Here is a 19,446-nt window from a genome sequence, read left to right on the forward strand (position 1 = left end):
AAGTTGTGCCAGTCTCTAATAGAGGGCACAGCCACTGCTCAGATGGAAGCGATTGGGAGAGATCGGTGGCCAACCCCTTAAATACCAAGAGAAAAGCTGGCACAGACAACTCCTGGGCTCCTTCACACATGCATATTCATTTAACCATCCACACCGCTCAGAGATTCTGGGATGTTATTTAAATTAAGTTGTGTGATCTATGCATCTGTACGATAGATGTATCGTACATATTCAAGACTCTGCTTTAATCAAATTAATTCCTGGAATTTAAAAATATAATTTCTTATAGCTCTGTGTCCTTATCTGCAGAAGGGGAATGCTGACTAAGATTTCAGATAATAGAGACTCACTAGAGACAGCCAATTGGGTAGGCAGACTGGATTAACTCATGCATTATTTAAAATGTCTACAGAAACATGAAATATCAAAATAATGAATTTGTTAGGGTGGTGAATGGTTTTAAACACCTCTTTTAAAACACTTCCAATAATGTTTATAATTTGGCAATTATAGTTTATGGCGATTATGTCAGTACATCTGAAAGACTAGAACTGGAACAGGAAAGCATACCCTAAACCACTGTATAACTAGATACAGTAAAGCAAAATTCATGAAGAATTTCTGAGGGGCCCAAACAGACATAACACTGACAATTAACAGGCACCTTGAGCTTTTGCACCTAGATTTAAGTTCCAATTTTATTTTTTAAATATATTTCTATTGATTTTCAGAGAGGAAGGGAAAGGAAGAGATAGAAACATCAATAATAAGAGAGATTCATTGATAGGCTGCCTCCTGCACGTCCCTACTAGGGATGGAGCCTGCAACCCGGGCATGTGCCCTGATCAGGGATCCAACCATGACCTGCTGGTTCATAAGTCAATGCTCAACCATTGATTCACATGGACTGGACTAAGTTCCAATTTTAAATAAGCAAGTATTGGTGGTTGCCACTAAGGGGAGGAGGATGTTTAGTATTTTAGAAACTCTCAGAACACCTTAGGAGCTCAGGAGATGAATGGATTTAGGGAGGGGTTGGAGCAAAAAGATTTTAGCCTAAGAATGATGGTCTTCCTCAAACAAAATACAAAATTCTCAACTACCGATTGTAAAATATTTGCAATGAACTATCATGTCAAGGTTAAACATTTGATAAAGTCAGGGCTAAAATGAAGCTACTCAGACTTGGCATCTCCTACTCTTGGCATATTCTAATTTTGAGAATTCAGAGTCTGATGATAATTCTCTGCTTTGCCATGCATTGTTCCATAATTGAAAACTTTTGGAATCAATGAGAATCTGGTATGGAGTCTAAAATGCTGAATAGAGGGAAAACAAGGATGTCAAACCAAAATTAATATTGTCAAAGAATCCATGTAAATAATTGGAATTATCCAAAACTATGGATAACCGTTTTCCATTTCTAGGTTTTTATTATGGAAGTCTGTACATGGCAGATCTATCTTTTCAAGTATGTTTTTTTCCGATAATACCCGATTTAGTTTCTTTGAATTTGCTAACCCATAAGCATATAAAGTGATACGTAAGAAAATAGACTAGAATAAATATGTATTACTAGCACTTCATAAGGAGGAAGATCTACATGACAACAGTGAAGACTTGGAAAGGACCCAGTTCCCAGGTCTTATGGGGGAAGGATGCAGAGTGCTCTCCCGGAGCCAGCGGACAGGGACGTGTGCCTGGGGAAGGAAGAAGGAAGAGGAGAGAAGCTCCCCAAAGGTGGCAGTCAATTAAATACATCCCCAAACAGAGAGAAAATAAGAAGGGGGTGAATCATAAAGATAGAAAAATGCATTTAAGGAGTTGTGGATGTCTGCTCATAGAATAATTAAATCCTCCCCACTCTCATATTATGGTGATTCAAGAAAGTCAACTAATCCAGACCACAAGATGGCAAAGCACTATTAGTAATCTGTCAGGAGGATAATAAGCAGAAAAATCAAGTGCTTGCTTCCTCTCCAGAATTGCACCACTTCAGAAACTCCCAGCCTTTCCTTATGTTCTAGCCCTGTCTTTCAAGCCAAAGGGAGCACCATGCACAGAGAACATGGGCTCTACTTAACATGTAATCATACTTATGAGGAAAACCAGAGTTCCCACAATATCTTGGATCACTCTGAAAATGCATCATTTGAGTTTTCAAAGAGTGGTGCTTTTCTCTCAATAGCAACTGAGATATCAAAAAAACGAGAAGAATCTGACTCAAATTATATCAGCCACAAAATTAACTATACTCTAATGACCTAGCTTTTGAAATGAACTGGGCTACATAAAAGGAATCAGAGTGAAGATGAGAAGAATGATAAGAAAAACTAGAGACATAACTCAAACCCTGGGTCCTACCCCTGGCATGGTCATGTGATCACTATCAACCATAGCATTCTATGAGTGTGTGATGCTGGGGAAAAATGTATTTGACCAACATACTTTTCAAACCATCATTTTGGGCTGGTGTTGTGAGTGTGTGTGTGTGTGTGTGTGTGTGTGTGTGTGTGTGTGTGTGTGTACTCATGCGGAGAGGCTGGGGATCATACTGCTGAAGTAAAGCTGATCATGAATCTGAACTGAAATTTTCTCCATATACCTGTATCATGAACTTCTCTACCCTAGTCCTCCAAAGATACCTTTTTCCCCAGTCATCTTTTGTTATCAGAAATCAATTCGGTACATTAATACATCAGTGTTGTCCACATTTGAGTTCTGTATATATACTTTCACAGTTTATGCCTTATCCAAGTACCCTTCATTTAGAGAAGCCTTATAAAGGTCTGTAAGTCTCTATAGGATATGCATTTCTGTCACTTCTCTGATCTCTCCTCCTGCTCCCCCCACTCCCATCCCTCACTCTGCTTCAGCCACCCTGGCCTCTGCTGTTCCTTCAACATGCAGAGCTTCCCCCAGCCTCCATGCCCTTGCATTTGCTGTTTCCTCTGCCAGGAATGCTGTTCCCTCAGATATAAGCATGCTCACTTCCTCACTGCCTTCTTCTTAGTTCAAATACCATCTTATCACATAGGCCTTTATTAACTATTTAAAAATAACAGAACTCACTATTCTCTTCTTACCTTTATTCATTTTATTTATAGCATTTGTCATGACCTGTTGATTACATCTATATTTCTTCCTCCATCTTTTTGCCTCTCCTCTCCCCTGGAGTTTAAGTGTCATGAGGCTGTTATTTTGTGTGTCTCAAAATCATTGAGCAAAGACATTGTGGGAATTCTCCTATTTTTCCTTATCACAATGATTCAGCATTAAGTAGGTATAATAAACCTAATTGCTTTAGAATTCCATCCTGCATCTTTGTTCTCTTTAGTATTAAATTTCCAGTGCCTTAGGATAGTCCTATTCAAATAATATTTTTAAAGTTTAAGTTAAAATTATTTACTCAACACTTTATTTTATTATTTAACTTAAGCCTTATCCTAAATAACAGTATCATTAAACCAAAGGTATGATGTTCTGGGTACACTTTTTTTCTAATAAATATTAAATTAAATATAGAACCATCAGAATTAAAGATGAAAGCCCTGAGTATCTCCTAAAGCCATCTTATCACCACTGATGACATATGCCCCAGATTTGAGGAGCACAGAGTAGCATCCAATAGCAATATATACCCGTGGAAATATATTTTAGTGACATCCAATGGCAATATGAACTAGTGCTAAAGCAGTGAATTTGGTGTGGAAATAAATTTCATTTATTCTTATGTTTCTTAGTCTCACAGCATAAAACATTAAATCTGGAGTCATGAGGCCTGGCTTCCAGCCCTGGATCTGCCGCAAAGCAGAGACATAGCCTTAGGCAAGTCATTGAAGCTCTGTGGCTCCAATGTCCTCAGACCTACAATAAAGGCTCTGGATGATTCCTGAGCTCCCTGCCAGTTCTCACTATCTTTGATTCTACCAATAATCACAGAGATGCGGGACATAATTCTAAAGCAATTAGGTTTATTATATTTACTTAATGATTAATCAATGTGATAAGGAAAAAAAGAATTCCAACAATATCTTTGCTCAATAATTTTGAGACAAACAAAAATTAATTTATAAAATACAATAATATTTTGATATAGTAACATATACATCTTTTCTGTAACCTCAATTAGGCAGCTGGACACCAAACATCCACAGCCTCAAGGAAGGGTTGTCCAATAAAACTAAAAAAAAAAAAAGTTGAAATCTTTGGTGGAGATCAGGTTGCTCTTGTTTTTGTTTTTCTTTTGTTTTGTTTTAACAGAAGCCACTATGCAGAAGAAATGACTGAATTAAAAAACAAAACAACAAACAAACAAACACCATGAACACCATTCTGCAACTCTTAGAAATTAGATAATTGTTTCAGGAAATGATCAGCACTAGATACATTTGGGACATTTTTCTGAAATTCAGACTCAGTGTAAATTCAAACAAGACTCTCCCCATACTCTTTTCCTTAATAATGTATTACTATAATATAAATCTGAAAAATAACTACCTCTCAAGGAATTAGTTCAATGAGCCATGCACTAAGCTAAGCACTAATTTAATTCTTATAATCACCCAAGAGATGGCTATTATTGCCTCATTTAACCAAAGTAGAATATAAGATTTAGAGAGTTTCAAAATTTGCCCAAAAATATGTTTAACTGGAGATCTGGGATTTGAACACAAGCTTATCTGATTCATAAGTCCCCAGTGTTAGATAGCTACAGGCTCCTAGGTTTGAAGACTTAAGAGTTAACGTCGCACAAACATGAAGGATGTGAAGTATTTAAACAGGCTAAATTCTGAATCACCACATGACAATTTTGCTGATTTAGAGCTAAGTTTATTCCCACAATCATTCAATATTCTTGCCCAAAATAAAGTAAGATAAAATCAGAGCATATGTTAGAATTTAAGCCAAGTTATCTGTGTTCTTTATAAATTCTGAAAAGCTTGTCCACCAACATCAGATGCTAGGAATAAGGAGGAAGAAAACCAAAAGAGAGAAGAAAGAATGTAAAACTAGGAAGCAGAGAGATGTGGAAGGACAAAATGGCAAGGGAAAAAATGGAAGGTTATAATCAAATAAGAAAGAGAGAAGAAAAAGAAGAAAACCAGCAGGTGTTCCAATTTGGGAAATCCTTTTTAAAATACACCATGATCTGTGTAAGGAAGTCAAAGTGAGTTCACGACAGGATTTATGGAGAATAAAGAAGGGTAACCATTTTTCCTGACTTTTTAAATACAAAATCTAATTTCTTAAGGAATCCTTTACCTTTTAGTGAAACTAGTAGTGTGGAAAGCCCCTAAAAAACCCTGAGAGCAATTTCTACATTAAAGGCAAACAAACCTGGGCTCTCCCCTGAATCACACTAGGCTTGTGGGATGCCCACATAAGACCAGTAATTTTTGAAGTTCAAGGTCAGTGCACTTGCAAGACTAAGGGAAGAAAAGCTGCTTCTTCTATTTCCAATCTTAGGTGATCTGGCCAGTTCCTGAAAGTCCTATCCCCCTTTTCAAGATGCTGCAAAGAATGCGCATGTTTTGCCCTCATACAGACATAACCCAAATGTTGTCCTAAAAGAAGTAAAAGACTTTGGAAGGTAGATCTTCAAACTCCCCTCCCTTCCTCAAAACATATGGCAAGAACTCTTTTTATAACAATTCCAAATGACAGGAAAGAAATGCTTGCACTAATTCTTTTATTTTGATAAATTTCCAATTTATCAAATTACTGAACAACTCTTTCAAATGATGTCTTTTCTGAAATTTCTGAGGATTTGAATATTATTTAAAATTTTTCTTTTCTACAAAGAGAGAGCTAAGATATACTGTGAGGTCAATCTGAAGCTGGGGGAAGGGCAGTAAAAGAATGGTTCCCGTGAAAACCGGTTTTCTGTGAAGGTTACATTCCCACATTATCAGAGAGAACCAACAACACTCAATACTTATTGTACAAAAGAGTTAATTGCTAAGTTCTTCAAGATTTATTTTTCTTTTTATTAATGGCTTTCTAATTCCAGAAAGTTAAAATAATACTGTTGGTCTCTCTGAAAAATGTCACACTGTCATTCAAATATCCTTACTCCATATAGCTCCAGAAAAGACAGTACTTTACACCAAGTTTTAAAATTTTTTTAAAAACATTAAAGATCTAAGTTTAAAAATACACACAGAGTAAAACTGGTAAAGGGAATATTTAAAAGTATATTTACCACTGTAGGTTTGGGAAGGCCTTCCTAATGAGCAAGACACAAAAACTAAGATGGAAAAAATGGACAGATTTGCTTCTACACTGAGGTAAATGTTTTTGTTTGCCAAAAGACACTATTTTAAAAAGTCAAGAATAAAAGAAAATGTGAACAACATACGTAACCAATAAAAGATTGATCAATATATATAGTTTATGTCTATAAATTGACAAGTAAAAATAAACATTTCTTATTCTTCACATAATAAAGAAGATTAGCCTTATTAACCTTATTATTAATCAATATCATTTTAATTCACTTGGAAAAAATATAAAAGATTGATTATATCCAATATGGATGAAAATATAAACAAAAAATACTATTGGTGGGAGTATAAATTAATGAAGCATTTTTACAAGGTAATCTATCAACATTTAAAATATACACATATTTCTCTCAGCAATCCATTTCCAAGTTTCTATCTTAATTGTAAAGTATTATTTGAAGTAGTTTTCTGTAAACTTGATTAAAATGTAAAATTTTCATTATAGAAAGAAGATAAATCACAATTTATCAGCAATAATAACCAACATGTGTGTAGTAATTACTAAATACTAGTGCTTTTCACACATAAAATTCAGTTTGTCTTATCAAACTTTATGAGGTGGATACAATTATCGCCCCATTACAGATAAAACTGTAAGAGAGGATAAGAGACTTGCTCTAAGTCACACAGCTTGTAATGGACACAGCCAGGTTCCAGACCCAAGTAGCCAGGCACCAGACTACTCAGAAATACTGTTAAATAAAATGCAGTACATACCTTGGTGCTGACATGGAAATATCTACAAGGCAAACTGGTTCTCTTAAAAAGATGCAGACATGGTGATGGAAGGAGATTTGACTTGGGGTAGTGAACACAATACAATACACAAATGATGTATTATAGGATTGTACACCTGAAACCTATATAATTTTATTAAGCAATGTCACCCCAGAAAATTCGATAAAAAAGTTTTTTTAAAAAAGATGGAGACAAGATTGGTATTTTAATTTCTTATGGAACCAAAAGTGAATATATTTTATTATCTACATAATAAAGGAAGATATATATTTTCTTGCTTATATAATATACACATTCTAGATTATTCAAAAAGTTTACCCTTAAGAGCAGAAGTGGTATGAGAGAGGAAGGTGAAGAGAAACCTCCACTTTTAGCTCTATTTCCAAAGTGCTTGAAATTGTGAAAAACAAGAATTGATTCATGTGTTACTCTTACAATTTCTTAATATTATTTGTCTTTAAAAAATAGTGGGGTGGAGATTGGGGGGCAGCATATGGAAAATAGTTTGTCCTTACAGATGTTTCTACAACTGTTTCTGGCTTTCCGTCACATTTTTCCTCTTTTAAAAGTCAATCCAAATATCTGTTAAACTCAACCTCCTAAACTTTCCAGGATTGTTTTCAGCTCGTAGAAAAGGCTTTAACCTTCAACCTCTTTAGCTTTGGCCCCAGTATGTTTATGACTATTTTTAAATCACCACATTTTTGGTTTCTGTTGAAAGACATTTTGAAGATCATTTATAAGAGGAGAAACTTAAACTCTTGGCCTTGAATCTGGACTCAAGAAAACCTGGCTCTGCATTCTTAGGCTGTGTACTTGTTTGGTCAGTTACTAGTAGGAAATATCTCCAGCTCAAATAGCAGGAATGAATGCAAGGGGAATATGGAGGCTGAACGTGGAATGAAAGAAAGCCTTCCTGCTCCAGTACCTCTTGCGGGATCCCTTAGAGTCCCTTAGATGTTTGCTCTAGAACAGCGGTTCTCAACCTGTGGGTCGCGACCTCTTTGGGGGTCGAATGACCCTTTCACAGGGGTCGCCTAAGACCATCGGAAAACACATATATAATTACATATTGTTTTTGTGATTAATCACTATGCTTTAATTATGTTCAATTTGTAACAATGAAAATACATCCTGCATATCAGATATTTACATTACGATTCATAACAGTAGCAAAATTACAGTTATGAAGTAGCAACAAAAATAACTTTATGGTTGGGTGTCACCACAACATGAGGAACTGTATTAAAGGGTCACGGCATTAGGAAGGATGAGAACCACTGCTCTAGAAGGACAAAGGATGCATCAGTACCCAGGAGGAAATATCATAGGTGGATTTCCATCACGAAATGCAAGGAACTCCAAGCCTATGGCCAAAACTATTCTTACCACTGTGAGGGGTGCCAAGCTCCCTCCACCTTCCTGGCTCCCTTGTGTTTTTTCCAGCCCTGCACACCATCAACACCATCAGGCAGGGCTCCCAACGTGGAGCACTCTTGGAAGACACACAGCCCCTGGGCCCCCAGATGCTTCCATTTCCCCTTCATGGGCATTTCAACATCTTCAGTGAGGAAAGAGCCAGAAAGCAAGTGAGAGCTAAACACAAATGAGAGCATTCAAAGGCCTGGTTGCCTGCCTGTTCCTTGGGCAATAAAGCTGCTCTAGAAAGCCTTTCTGGCCTATTTCAGTGGAAATTAAAACTAAAATAAATCACAGGCAGCCTTAAAAGAAAAGGGATAAACTTATGCCTTTACATGAAAGGATATCAATACAGATATAGATTTAAATACATGTGTTATACATTTTATGCATCCATAGTGAGCACACATAGAATGACCTCACTACAGATGGCCAAGCACTAACAGAGGGGCTGTATTTGGGGCTTCTGCAATTATGATAACTAGATAGTTGACCAAAAAGCAATAAGGTGGTAAAGGCACAGAAGTGAACATGGTAAAATGCACTGGGGTAAATTCTGCCTCTCGACATCATTCTTGAAACAGGCTGGTAGTCCCTTGGTCACTAGCAACAAGTAGTTTAAAATACATCAAGTGATAATGAAAGATAAGTTCTAGGTTAACGTGCAGATAGGAGCCACCACCTATCACTTCAGCTGGATTCAGAGACGGACAAAGACACATATTCCGAGGCTGTGCATTCACAAAGGCAGAAATTGAAGATGTTCATGTGAAAAATGGAGAACCCTCCAACTTAAACATCAGTAATTGTTTAAAATAGTCTGAGAAAACGTGAGACAAAATGACCTCCTTGTATGGCCACTACTTATCTGGAATAAGTGAAAACAAAAAGTGGGTAGGGTTTTCACCCCTTCAGAAACTTAGCAAAGATCCAAGATCTCTCTTTAACCATTCACAGATGAGCTGCACTCCAAATATTATCTCTTTCCCAAACACCAAACTGAAATGGATGAAGCTAAAAATTATCTGTGATCATTCATTCAGTCAATTAATATTTACTAGGTGCCAACTTTGGGCCTGGCACCAGATAAGGAATGATGAACAAGACCAGTAGGAATGTTGTCACCACAGAGCTCAGTCTGCCCTCCTGTTCTAGATGGCACCATCAGCATCTGGTCATGGTAAATCGACAGAACAGAGAGAAAACCTATGAAGTTTACAGATCACCCTCCCATGGAAGGAAGGCCATCAATAATGTTTGGGTTCTCAGGTCAATCCATAAAGCTAGAGTGGCCCTGCATTCAGCCACAGTGTGGTTTTTAAGAGGTTTCCGGTTGTATTACCCTAGGCCCGTGGTCGGCAAACCGCAGCTCGCGAGCCACATGCGGCTCTTTGGCCCCTTGAGTGTTGGTCTTCCACAAAATACCACGTGCTGGCACGCACGTACAGTGTGATTGAAACTTCGTGGCCCATACGCAGAAGTCGGTATTTTGTGGAAGAGCCGGTATTTTGTGGAAGAGCCACACTCAAGGGGCCAAAGAGCCGCATGTGGCTCGCGAGCCACAGTTTGCCGAGCCGCAGTTTGCCAGCCACTGCCCTAGGCCCTTTTACAGTATTAAATTGTAGTTTATAATCACAGAAACAGTCAATGCTTGCCTGGCAGGTGTGGCTCAGGGGTTGAATGTCGATCTATGAACCAGGAGGTTAGAGGATATTCCAGGGTTGTGAGCTTGATCCCCAGTAGGGGGCATGCAGGAGGCAGCCGATCAATGCTTCTCTCTCATCATTGATGTTTCTCTCTCTCTCTCCCTCTCCCAAATAAGTAAAAATATATATTTAAAAAAAGAAACAGTCAATACTTAAGACTGAAGTGTGCAACGCTGGGGATGGGTAAAAAGCTGTAAATGCCTATGGGTGGGCTGGCCGCCCTTTTCAGTCTCACTCTGCCTCCAGGACAGGGAATATGAATGGGGGGCAGAATCTCCCCAGAGTGCTTATGAGGGTGAGAATTACATTTGGAATAGCTCACCTGCATGTGAGCCAGTGGCCTCTCACATGGAAACAAGACATTGGTTCTGGCCAAGGCTACACACACTTCTTACCTTGAAACTCAGAAATCACAACTGACATATTTCCTAGCTTTTTCAGGAAGTATGATAGTGTTTTTACATATTCTGCCCTTTTTCAGACATATGTTTTTTCAGCAGTAATCGCAGCCCTAATAGCATTTAAAGTACATTAGCTTACATGAATTTTTAAACACCACTTTTTATGCAATTTCATTTGCCCTCATTGCATGAGCCTCATCTACTAGATTCCCCCAAAATTATCAACTCAGCATCTGACTAATAAAACCGTAACCTCAATGCAGGTCTGTTTTGTTCAAACCATGGCACGGATAGACATGTAGCTAAAAATAGAAAAAGTAGTTATTCTAAACAAGAATGTGAGTCTCCAAGACAATTTTTTAAAGTATTTAATTTATGTTTAGAAATAAGAGAGTTAAGCATACTGCCTGAAGGAAGTCGTTTAGTGGCTCTCTGACAAGGTTGAGCAAAATTTTTCTTGCAATTCGTTAAGAATACCCTTAGGTTAAATGTGGAAAATGTAGGTGCCTTAGCAGTAATCACCCCAAATTACCCAAATAAAATACTGTTTCCGTCTTAGTGCCAGAGTCTCTGTATGAACTCAGTCTTCTCTGAACCAAACTCTCCTCCATCTGAGCTACAGAGAATATGCTAACTTTCACAGATCATTCAATCGGTAGTTTTCCTAACACAAAGTCGGGGTAGGGAGGAGTTTTCAAAGCCTTCGCTGAGCTCCCAGAAAGGCCTAGACAGATCCTCTCCCTGAAGACCCATGAGCTGGAAAGATCTCAAACTACACTCTCAAGGTGGAAAGGGATAGAGCCAGAGTCTGCCTCTCTTGGTAAAAAATGGATGCTTGGGGACATCCATTCCAAGTGCCTCTAAGGAGGGGAAGCCCCTGATCAGAATGAGGAAAGCAAAATGCTATAGGAGGTGGCCGACATGCAGAGAGCAGAAGCCTGGCCTGGGCCCGGGCACCAGCAGCCCATGGGGACCCAGGAAGGTCTGCGAAGCAGTGGGGGAGTTTGGTTTGCAGTACCTCTCCTGCTTCCTGTCACACTCACAACGAGACCTGGTAGCCCATGTGTATCCCAGGGAACAGTGATTCTCCAAGATGCTCAGGCAACGGCAGCATCGGTGTCCCTTGCGAAGTGCTAGAAATGCCCATTCTGGGCCCACTGCAGACCTGTTAAATCAGAAACTCTCGGGGTGGCCCAGAAACCTGTTTCACAAGCCCTGCAGGAGTTTCTGATGCAAAGTCCAGTTTGTGAGCTACCACCATAGGATTAATTAAAATCACTGTAGTGTAGTTCCTCTCCCAAGACTTAGTTATAATTAGAGAATGGCAGATCTTTCTTCCTCCAAAGGAAATGTCAAGGGTCAGCAGGCCAAAGGGTGTCAGGAGGAGGTTTGAGGGGTTTAAGTCCCAGGTTACCACTACTCCTCCCCTTCACTTTGGGTTTAGGAATCTTGGTGATGGGCACCAGCAGAGGGAGAGGAGAAAACTTCAGAAACAGATCTGATCCACGTCAGAGGCCAGGGGACGCTAGGCAACTTCCTGCTACTTAATCATTCCCTTCCAAGTAAACAAGCAACATCAATGGTAGTTGTAATAAGCCATAAAGATCAAGAAAACCCACCAGACCTTCTCTCCAAAGCAACTAAGACACCACTAAGCAGTCTTCACAGCTTTCCCAAGCTCGTGGCAATTTATGAGACCACACAAAACTCAACAATAATATATTAGTCAATATACTAGTGTAAGTTTAAACTTCATAGCAAATGCTCTTAAACCACTAAAACTCTTGCCTACCACAGGAACATTTAAACAAGTTTTCCCCCTAAAATTAATTTTCAGCCTGCTAAATGAGACCAGTGATCTATTCTTGGGCAGCATAGACTCTAATTTTTAATCGCGCACTCTGAATTTTTCCACTTCAAAAAAGAAGTCACTCATTCACAAAGCAATGATGTACTACTAAATGGCTGTTACTTTGCTTCCCAATGCTGTTCAACTTCCAAAAGATGAGATTCTGAAAAAGCAGTCACAGCACCAAAAGCCTACCACAGAAGATCTGGAAGTCAAAATGACCAAGAGAACCTTTCTGCACAAAATACGTATGACCATAATTAGCCTACTTCCACCAAGCCTTGCCTTCCTTTCTGATGCAAAAGGGAAACTTGGGCACTATTTGCCTATATCATTATTAGTCACTTGATACTCAAGAAACCAGTCTTGTGTCTTCTGGGACAACTGTCCTTATTGGAAAGTAGGTAGTGCTGAGTAATCAACATTATTTTGCTCTGTCTTGGTTTGTAGAATTATATCCTTGTTGCTATTTTTTCAGCCTTAAAAACTAGTGATCGTAAATCTAGCTGCTTCCTTCTTTAGTGGTAATTAGCATTAGTCATAAACCAAAAATGATTCCACATAAGAAGTAAAATAAACACAACCCTTCTTACCTTTCATGCCAAACTTGGAGTGTCTTGCCAACTTCAGCAGAAACAGCATTACCAGCAGACAAAATCCCACTACAGATGCAATTACCACCACAGCATAAACCTAGAGACAGGAAGGGAGGACAGTTATGGCCTTGCTAATTAGTTTCCAATATCCAGATGATGATGATGATGACAATTAATATTCATACAATGCTTACTACTTGCTCTTCTAAGAACTGTATGTATATCAATTCACTTAATTCTCAACAACCCTACGATGATGTATGTATTATTATTTCTATTTTTCAAATGAGAAAACAGAAGTTAAAAGTTATAAAATGCATATCTAATTGAAATTATGTAGAGATATAGATATACAACAGATATATGCACAGATATATATAATATATCTATACTGAAATATAATATTACATATATCTCTATCTCTTCCCATCTACCTACCTATCTACCTACCTGGAGAATAGAAGAATGAAACATGAATAAAAAAATACTGATAATATTTGAAGTTGGTGAAAGATATAATGAGATTCATTTTACTGTTCTTTCAACTGTTATGCATATTTTAAAATGTTTATAATAAAAATGTTTTAAGTTGGCTATTGTTGCTCTTAGAAGTCAGGGTCCTCTGGAGCACTGAGTAGGCCTGGAAAAGAGCAATATGGCACTTGTGGGTGAGTTAACTTGTGAAAGCTCATTAGGTTGTAGACTTATGATGTGTACACTTCTCTATATGTATGATAGAGATCAATTCAAAGCTGTTTTTTAATTTAAAAATGTAATTGCAAGATGTGGATTCTATAAGTTGAAAGAGTAAATGCAGAGAGTAAATTCTATGTGAATCCTGTCTCACCCCTAAGCTGGAGATCACAGAGGCACAAGTGCATGATGCTAACAAAATGCACAGTAACATTTTAGAAACAAAGATGGATGCAGGGCTGTGTATCTCCTTCCATTCCTACTGCTCACCCCAAGGCCCTGCTGCCAAGAAAAGTTTGATTCTCTACACCAGGATTGGCAAATATTTGTTGTCAAGGCAACTGATTTCATTGCTGCTGCAAGATCTTAGGCTAAGGCAGTGGTTCTCAAACAGGGAGAATGTTGCACCCATGGGACACTTGGAAAATTGGGGTTGTTACAACTATGGAAAGCATCTAGTGAGCTGAGGCCAGGGATGCTGCAAAAACATCCTAAGTACCTAGAACATCATCTCACCGCCACAACAATGATTTAGTCATCGACAATAACAATGTCAATAGTGCCAATGTTGAGAAACTCTGCTCTACTGCTCTCTTCACCTCTGCCATAGTAAATGCTAACTTCCCAAAAGGTGGCTGCTTGTCAGACTAGTCTTGCAATCAGGATGAGGCTGCAAGAACTTCCTGCCAATGCATGTACTGAAGCAAGACTTAAACCTTTGTAGCTTCAAGCCACTAAGATTTGGGAATTCTTGTTACTGCAGCATAGCTTATCCTAACTGATACATCCTCACAGTGAGAAGATTAAGAATATGGGTTCTTCCTGAGTTTAAAATTTATATTTACCATTTATTAGTTTTATGACTTCAAAATTACTTAACCTTTCAGAATCTCATGATCTTCATGTGTAAAGGGGGAATATAATAATTCCACTTTGCAAGCTGTAAATCCTCAGTGAGTTAATGCAGATAGTGGGCTTGGAACAGTATCTATCTACAATAGATACTAAATGAATGTCAGCTATCATTTTTATTGAGTTCATTGGGTGACATTGGTTAACTAAACCATATAGATTTCAAGTGTACAACTCAACAAAACATCATCTCCACACTGCATCATGCACCCATCATCCAAAGTAAAGTCTCTCTCCGTCCCCATTTGTCCCCCTTTGCCCGCTTTTACCTACCCCCTACCCATTTCCGGCTAGTTATCACCATACTGTTGTCTGTGCCTCTGTGGTGTATACATAGTTGTTGTTGTTTTTGCTTAATCCCTTCACCTTTTTTTTTCACCCAGCTTCTTATGTCAGCTACGATGATGATCATAATAATGATAAAATAGATTTCGGAAAAATCTAATAAGCAGCCCAAGATCACACCTTTGAAGCTTGGGATTTGAACGAAAGTCTGCCCAAGTATAAACCCTATAATTTATCCACTATATTGCCGCTCCTAAGCATGTGGCTGGAAGTGAAGATGGGATAATAAAAACACATGGCTAATCCTCCACAGCACCTTCTCTGATGTCAGATGGGGACAGAATTAAATAAGTCACAAAGCACAGAAAAAAGCACATGCCAAGCATTTGGCAAAGGTGTGATAATTCTCTTCTCTGGTACTTGAGCTGTGAGTGGCTCTCTCACAAAAAGCTTTTGCAAATGTCTAAATATACACTAAACACTCTCTACAGTCTATATACAAACAACATGGTAATGATTCCTAAAAAGCTAGTTTTGGATCAACTTGTTCTAACCAAGATCATTTCCCTCGATTTGCCTAATTAGTTTGGATGTGGTTGTTTGTTCATTTTTAATCTTTATTTCTAACATTTTTATGGGAAAGAGATCATAGTATTATAGCTCTAGGTTTCTCTACCCTATTACTATGTCCAGTCTTCTGTGGGTAGAAGGAGAATACCTAAAGAAACAAATTCAAACTATTTTACCAATAAGGAACCTGGGATGGAGAAAGGTTGGAGGACTAGCCCTGAGTCCCAGGACCTCTCTGAAGTCCCACAGTAGTCTCTTATCACTTTGGAAAGTACTCGAATGGCATTCAGGAGATCTGAGTCCTGTTTGCAGAACACTTTGACTTTACCAGTTGTAAGAGCTAGATCAGAGCCTTCATTTCCCCAAGCCTCCATTTCCTCATTTGTCCATGCAAATAAGAATACCTGCACTGCCTTCTCTGCATTATTAAAGAACACTTAATTCAACCTGCAGAGAAGGGGTTTTGCGGCCGAAAAGTAGTTAATGGTCTGCCAACAAATACTTAGACCTATTAAAGCAGCTTTAAATGTAAAGAATCCTTTAATAAACAAAGATTCTCTTGAAAATGAGAAGAATCATTTCCTCAAAAATGGTTTGATAAAAACAGACTGAAAATGCACTGTGATTGTGTCGGGGTGGGTGGGGTGGGTATGGTCTTTATACGGGGACAAATAGGGGTGAGTTGGTTTGTTTGGGTGGTTGGTGTTTTGTGGTTTGGTTGGTTGGCTGTCTGGTTGGTTCATTTTTATCTGAGGATATCTTGTAGCATAAAACAAGGAGTTGCCCTCCTCTGGAAACCCAGCAAGTTTCGTGGGAGCACTTGGAACAGAAAGGTGAGTGTTTGGGGCTGTCTTCCAAGTGCTCTGACAACTTTAACTTTTGCATCAGCTAGTGGCTCTGAAACTTTTCTTCTAATTGAAAAATCTCCCCCCCCCCCCCCCCCCCCCCCCCCCCCCCCCCCCCCCCCCAATAATTTTTAAATTTTCTTTTAAATTCTAAAAATATTTTCTTATACCCCTCAGATATATTTCCAGGGGCCTCAGGTAGAGTCATAAATGTAGAGACTTAACACAGATTATTTTAACTGATCTTGCCTCCCAGTGACCCTCCTGTAGACAGTTCAAACATCACTGAGATATGCCAGTGAGGAGCTTAAATTTATCATTTGGATTCCAAAGAGAAAACTGCAGTTAACATCATTTTTAGTAACTGGAATACCTACACACCTGTGGGCTTAACACATACTCTCAAACTCCTATGGACACAAACAATTTTCTCAAATCAAAAACATGAAGTGGTTGGGAGCTAGAATAAAAACTGAAATGATTGCACAAGGCAGAAGTTGAAAGCATTCTACAGTTGACTGATCACAGCATTTGTCCTGCTGTTTCAATGTAATGCATAGAGTCATCAGTGGAAATGTGTGTGTGCGTGTGTGTGCGCACGCGTGTGTGTCTCCATAGACTGGGTGTGCATATTTTGAGCCTCCCATTCTCTCTGCCATAGCCCTGGTTTAAATACACATCACACTATCTTTGTATTACCGTACCAGACCCCTAACTTATCACCCCACTTCCAATCTCTCTGATTGGCAACCCAGTCTATAGTATTCACATGAATCTAATCAGCCTAATTTTCATTGAGTACCTTCTTGGTACCAGGAATTATTCTAGTGATTAGGAATACAGCTATGAAAAATACTGACCATGTTGCCTACTGAGAATCTTACTAAAGAATCTGGTGAAAGGGAAAAGACATAAACAAGCAAACAAATAAGCAAGCAAGGTAATTACAGACAATAATAACTACATAGGGCAGGGGTCCTCAAACTTTTTAAACAGGGGGGCAGTTCACTGTCCCTCAGACCGTTGGAGGGCCGGACTATAGTTTAAAAAAAAACTATGAACAAATTCCTGTGCACACTGCACATATCTTATTTTGAAGTAAAAAAACAAAACGGGAACAAATACAATATTTGTATTTGCATGTGGCCCGCGGGCCGTAGTTTGAGGACCCCTGACATAGGGACATGGCTGCCTGCTGGCCACCCTAGATAAAGCCATGTGGTGATTTTCGGGAAATGCATGCTTTATAGAGGGGACAGCAAATGTTAAGGCTGTGAGACAAGAGCAAACCTGGAGCATGCAAGAGATTATTTTTAAAAGACAGGTGGTGCCCAGCTGGTGTTGCTCAGTGGTTGAGCATCCACCCATGAACCAGGAGGTCACGGTTCAATTCCTGGTCAGGGCATATGCCTGGGTTGAGGCCTAGATCCCCAGTGTGGAGTGTGCAGAAGGTAGCCGATCAATGATTCTCTCTCATCATTGATGTTTCTATATCTCTCTCTTTCTCCCTCTCTGAAATCCATAAAAAAAAAAATTTTAAAGGCAGGTGGTAAGCAGTGAGGAGATGTGTGAGATGAAGTCAGAAAGACAGAGACCAGCAAGGTATGTAGAGGCCATGTTAGCCACTGTGAGGATTTGGGCTTTTATAACGTAAGTTTTTTTACAATGTATTGGGAAGACTCTGAGAATGAGTGACCTCTGTGCTTTTCAAAGGTCACTCAGGTTGCTGTGTGGAGACAGGAAGATGACAAGAGTGGGAGAGTGAGAAGGTAGAAGGCATGGCAGTCACCTAGGAATGAGCGATGGTGGCAAACTCTCTCTGTAAAGGGCCAAACAGTAAACATTTCCAGCTTTGCAGGCCTACAACTACACCTGGCATTCTAGCACAGCACAAAAGTGGCCACAGACAATATGCAAATGGACATGACCACTTTCCAAGCAAACTTTATTTATGAACAGATATTTGAATTTCATAAAATTTTCATGTTATAAATCTTCCTTCTTTTGATTTTTTTCAAACCACTTAAAAATATAGAAACTATTCTTAGCCTGCAGACCTCACAGAAACAGGTACTCAGCCAGGAGCTGGCCCGCAGGCCTTAGTTTGCCACCCCTTCCCCCGAGTTAGCCTGCAGCTGTGGCAGTGGACATGGGGAGATATTTGGAGTTTATAAGGATGCAGAGTTCACAGGACGTGCAACTGGGTTCACACAACAAGTGAAGAAAAGGGGGAAATGGAGGAAATTTGCTGGGTTTTTACCTGAGCAGCTGACAGATCACCTCGGCCCAGAACCCTGGAGCCCTGTGACCTTGGGACTCTCACAAGCCCCTTTCACTGCCTCCTCACTGTGCAATAAATCTAACCACCTGGCACTGTGTTTCAAATCCTCATCACCTGGCACAGCCAACTTCTCCAACCTTGCCTCCAACTGCCACCCTTCACCTGCCTTACCTTCCAATCACCACTGTTTTCCAGTCTGCAGGCTCCTGTTCACACCCCCAAATCCCTTCCCTTCTGTTCCTCTATGTCCAAATCCCAGGCATCCTGCACCGGCCATGGAGAATGCCACCTGTCCTCAAAGTCTCCTGGCTCTCCCAGCAGGAAGGAACAGAGTGCCAGCCCCTCTACTTCTATTTCTCGCACCACATAGCTCCGCCTCTATTTGTGTGAGGTGCTAGGATTCACATCTCAGGCCACTGCCTGAACTTTAAGCTCAAAAAAACAAAAAAACAAAAGACGGACCACATATATATCCTTACATGTGGTAGGCACTGAAACTTTTATTAAAATATTTAAGAAGATCAGTGTGGAGGTGTGGAAGACAGAAATAATTATATACGTGCCTGTACAAGAAAGCTGCTTTCTTGCTCTTCTAGTAATAACTTTTTAAAGGACAGATATTTAAAACAGGAACCACTAGCAATAAGTTGGGGGCTACCTTTATCACTTCTCTTAAACCTTTCTATTAATCCCTCCAAACGTCAATGCCCTGTTTACATGTGAACAATAAAAAAGGTCTTGTTGAAGGACTTGCCTTGAAGCAACTCCAAAAGTCTTCTTTTATTTGATGTATTTCATTTCAGACAAACATTTTTAAAACATTCAAAATAAAGACAATCTGCTAGCTACCTCCAACAGGAAGCA

General features: G+C 39.2%; 1 protein-coding gene across 7 annotated transcripts in view; it reads right to left on the minus strand.

The window, feature by feature from the left end:
* The window catches only part of NTRK2 (neurotrophic tyrosine kinase, receptor, type 2), a 314,665-nt gene that overhangs the window by 229,662 nt on the left and 65,557 nt on the right, over positions 1 to 19,446 (minus strand). For all 7 annotated transcript variants that reach the window (XM_005868270.2, XM_005868271.2, XM_014541246.1 and 4 more), the window contains exon 11: positions 12,994 to 13,093. In XM_005868270.2, the coding sequence (XP_005868332.1) occupies positions 12,994 to 13,093 (100 nt within the window). The remainder of the gene's footprint in view (positions 1 to 12,993; positions 13,094 to 19,446) is intronic.

The sequence above is a fragment of the Myotis brandtii genome, unplaced genomic scaffold, assembly GCF_000412655.1.
Source record: "Myotis brandtii unplaced genomic scaffold, ASM41265v1 scaffold266, whole genome shotgun sequence".
In the NCBI taxonomy this organism is placed as follows: Eukaryota; Metazoa; Chordata; class Mammalia; order Chiroptera; family Vespertilionidae; genus Myotis; species Myotis brandtii.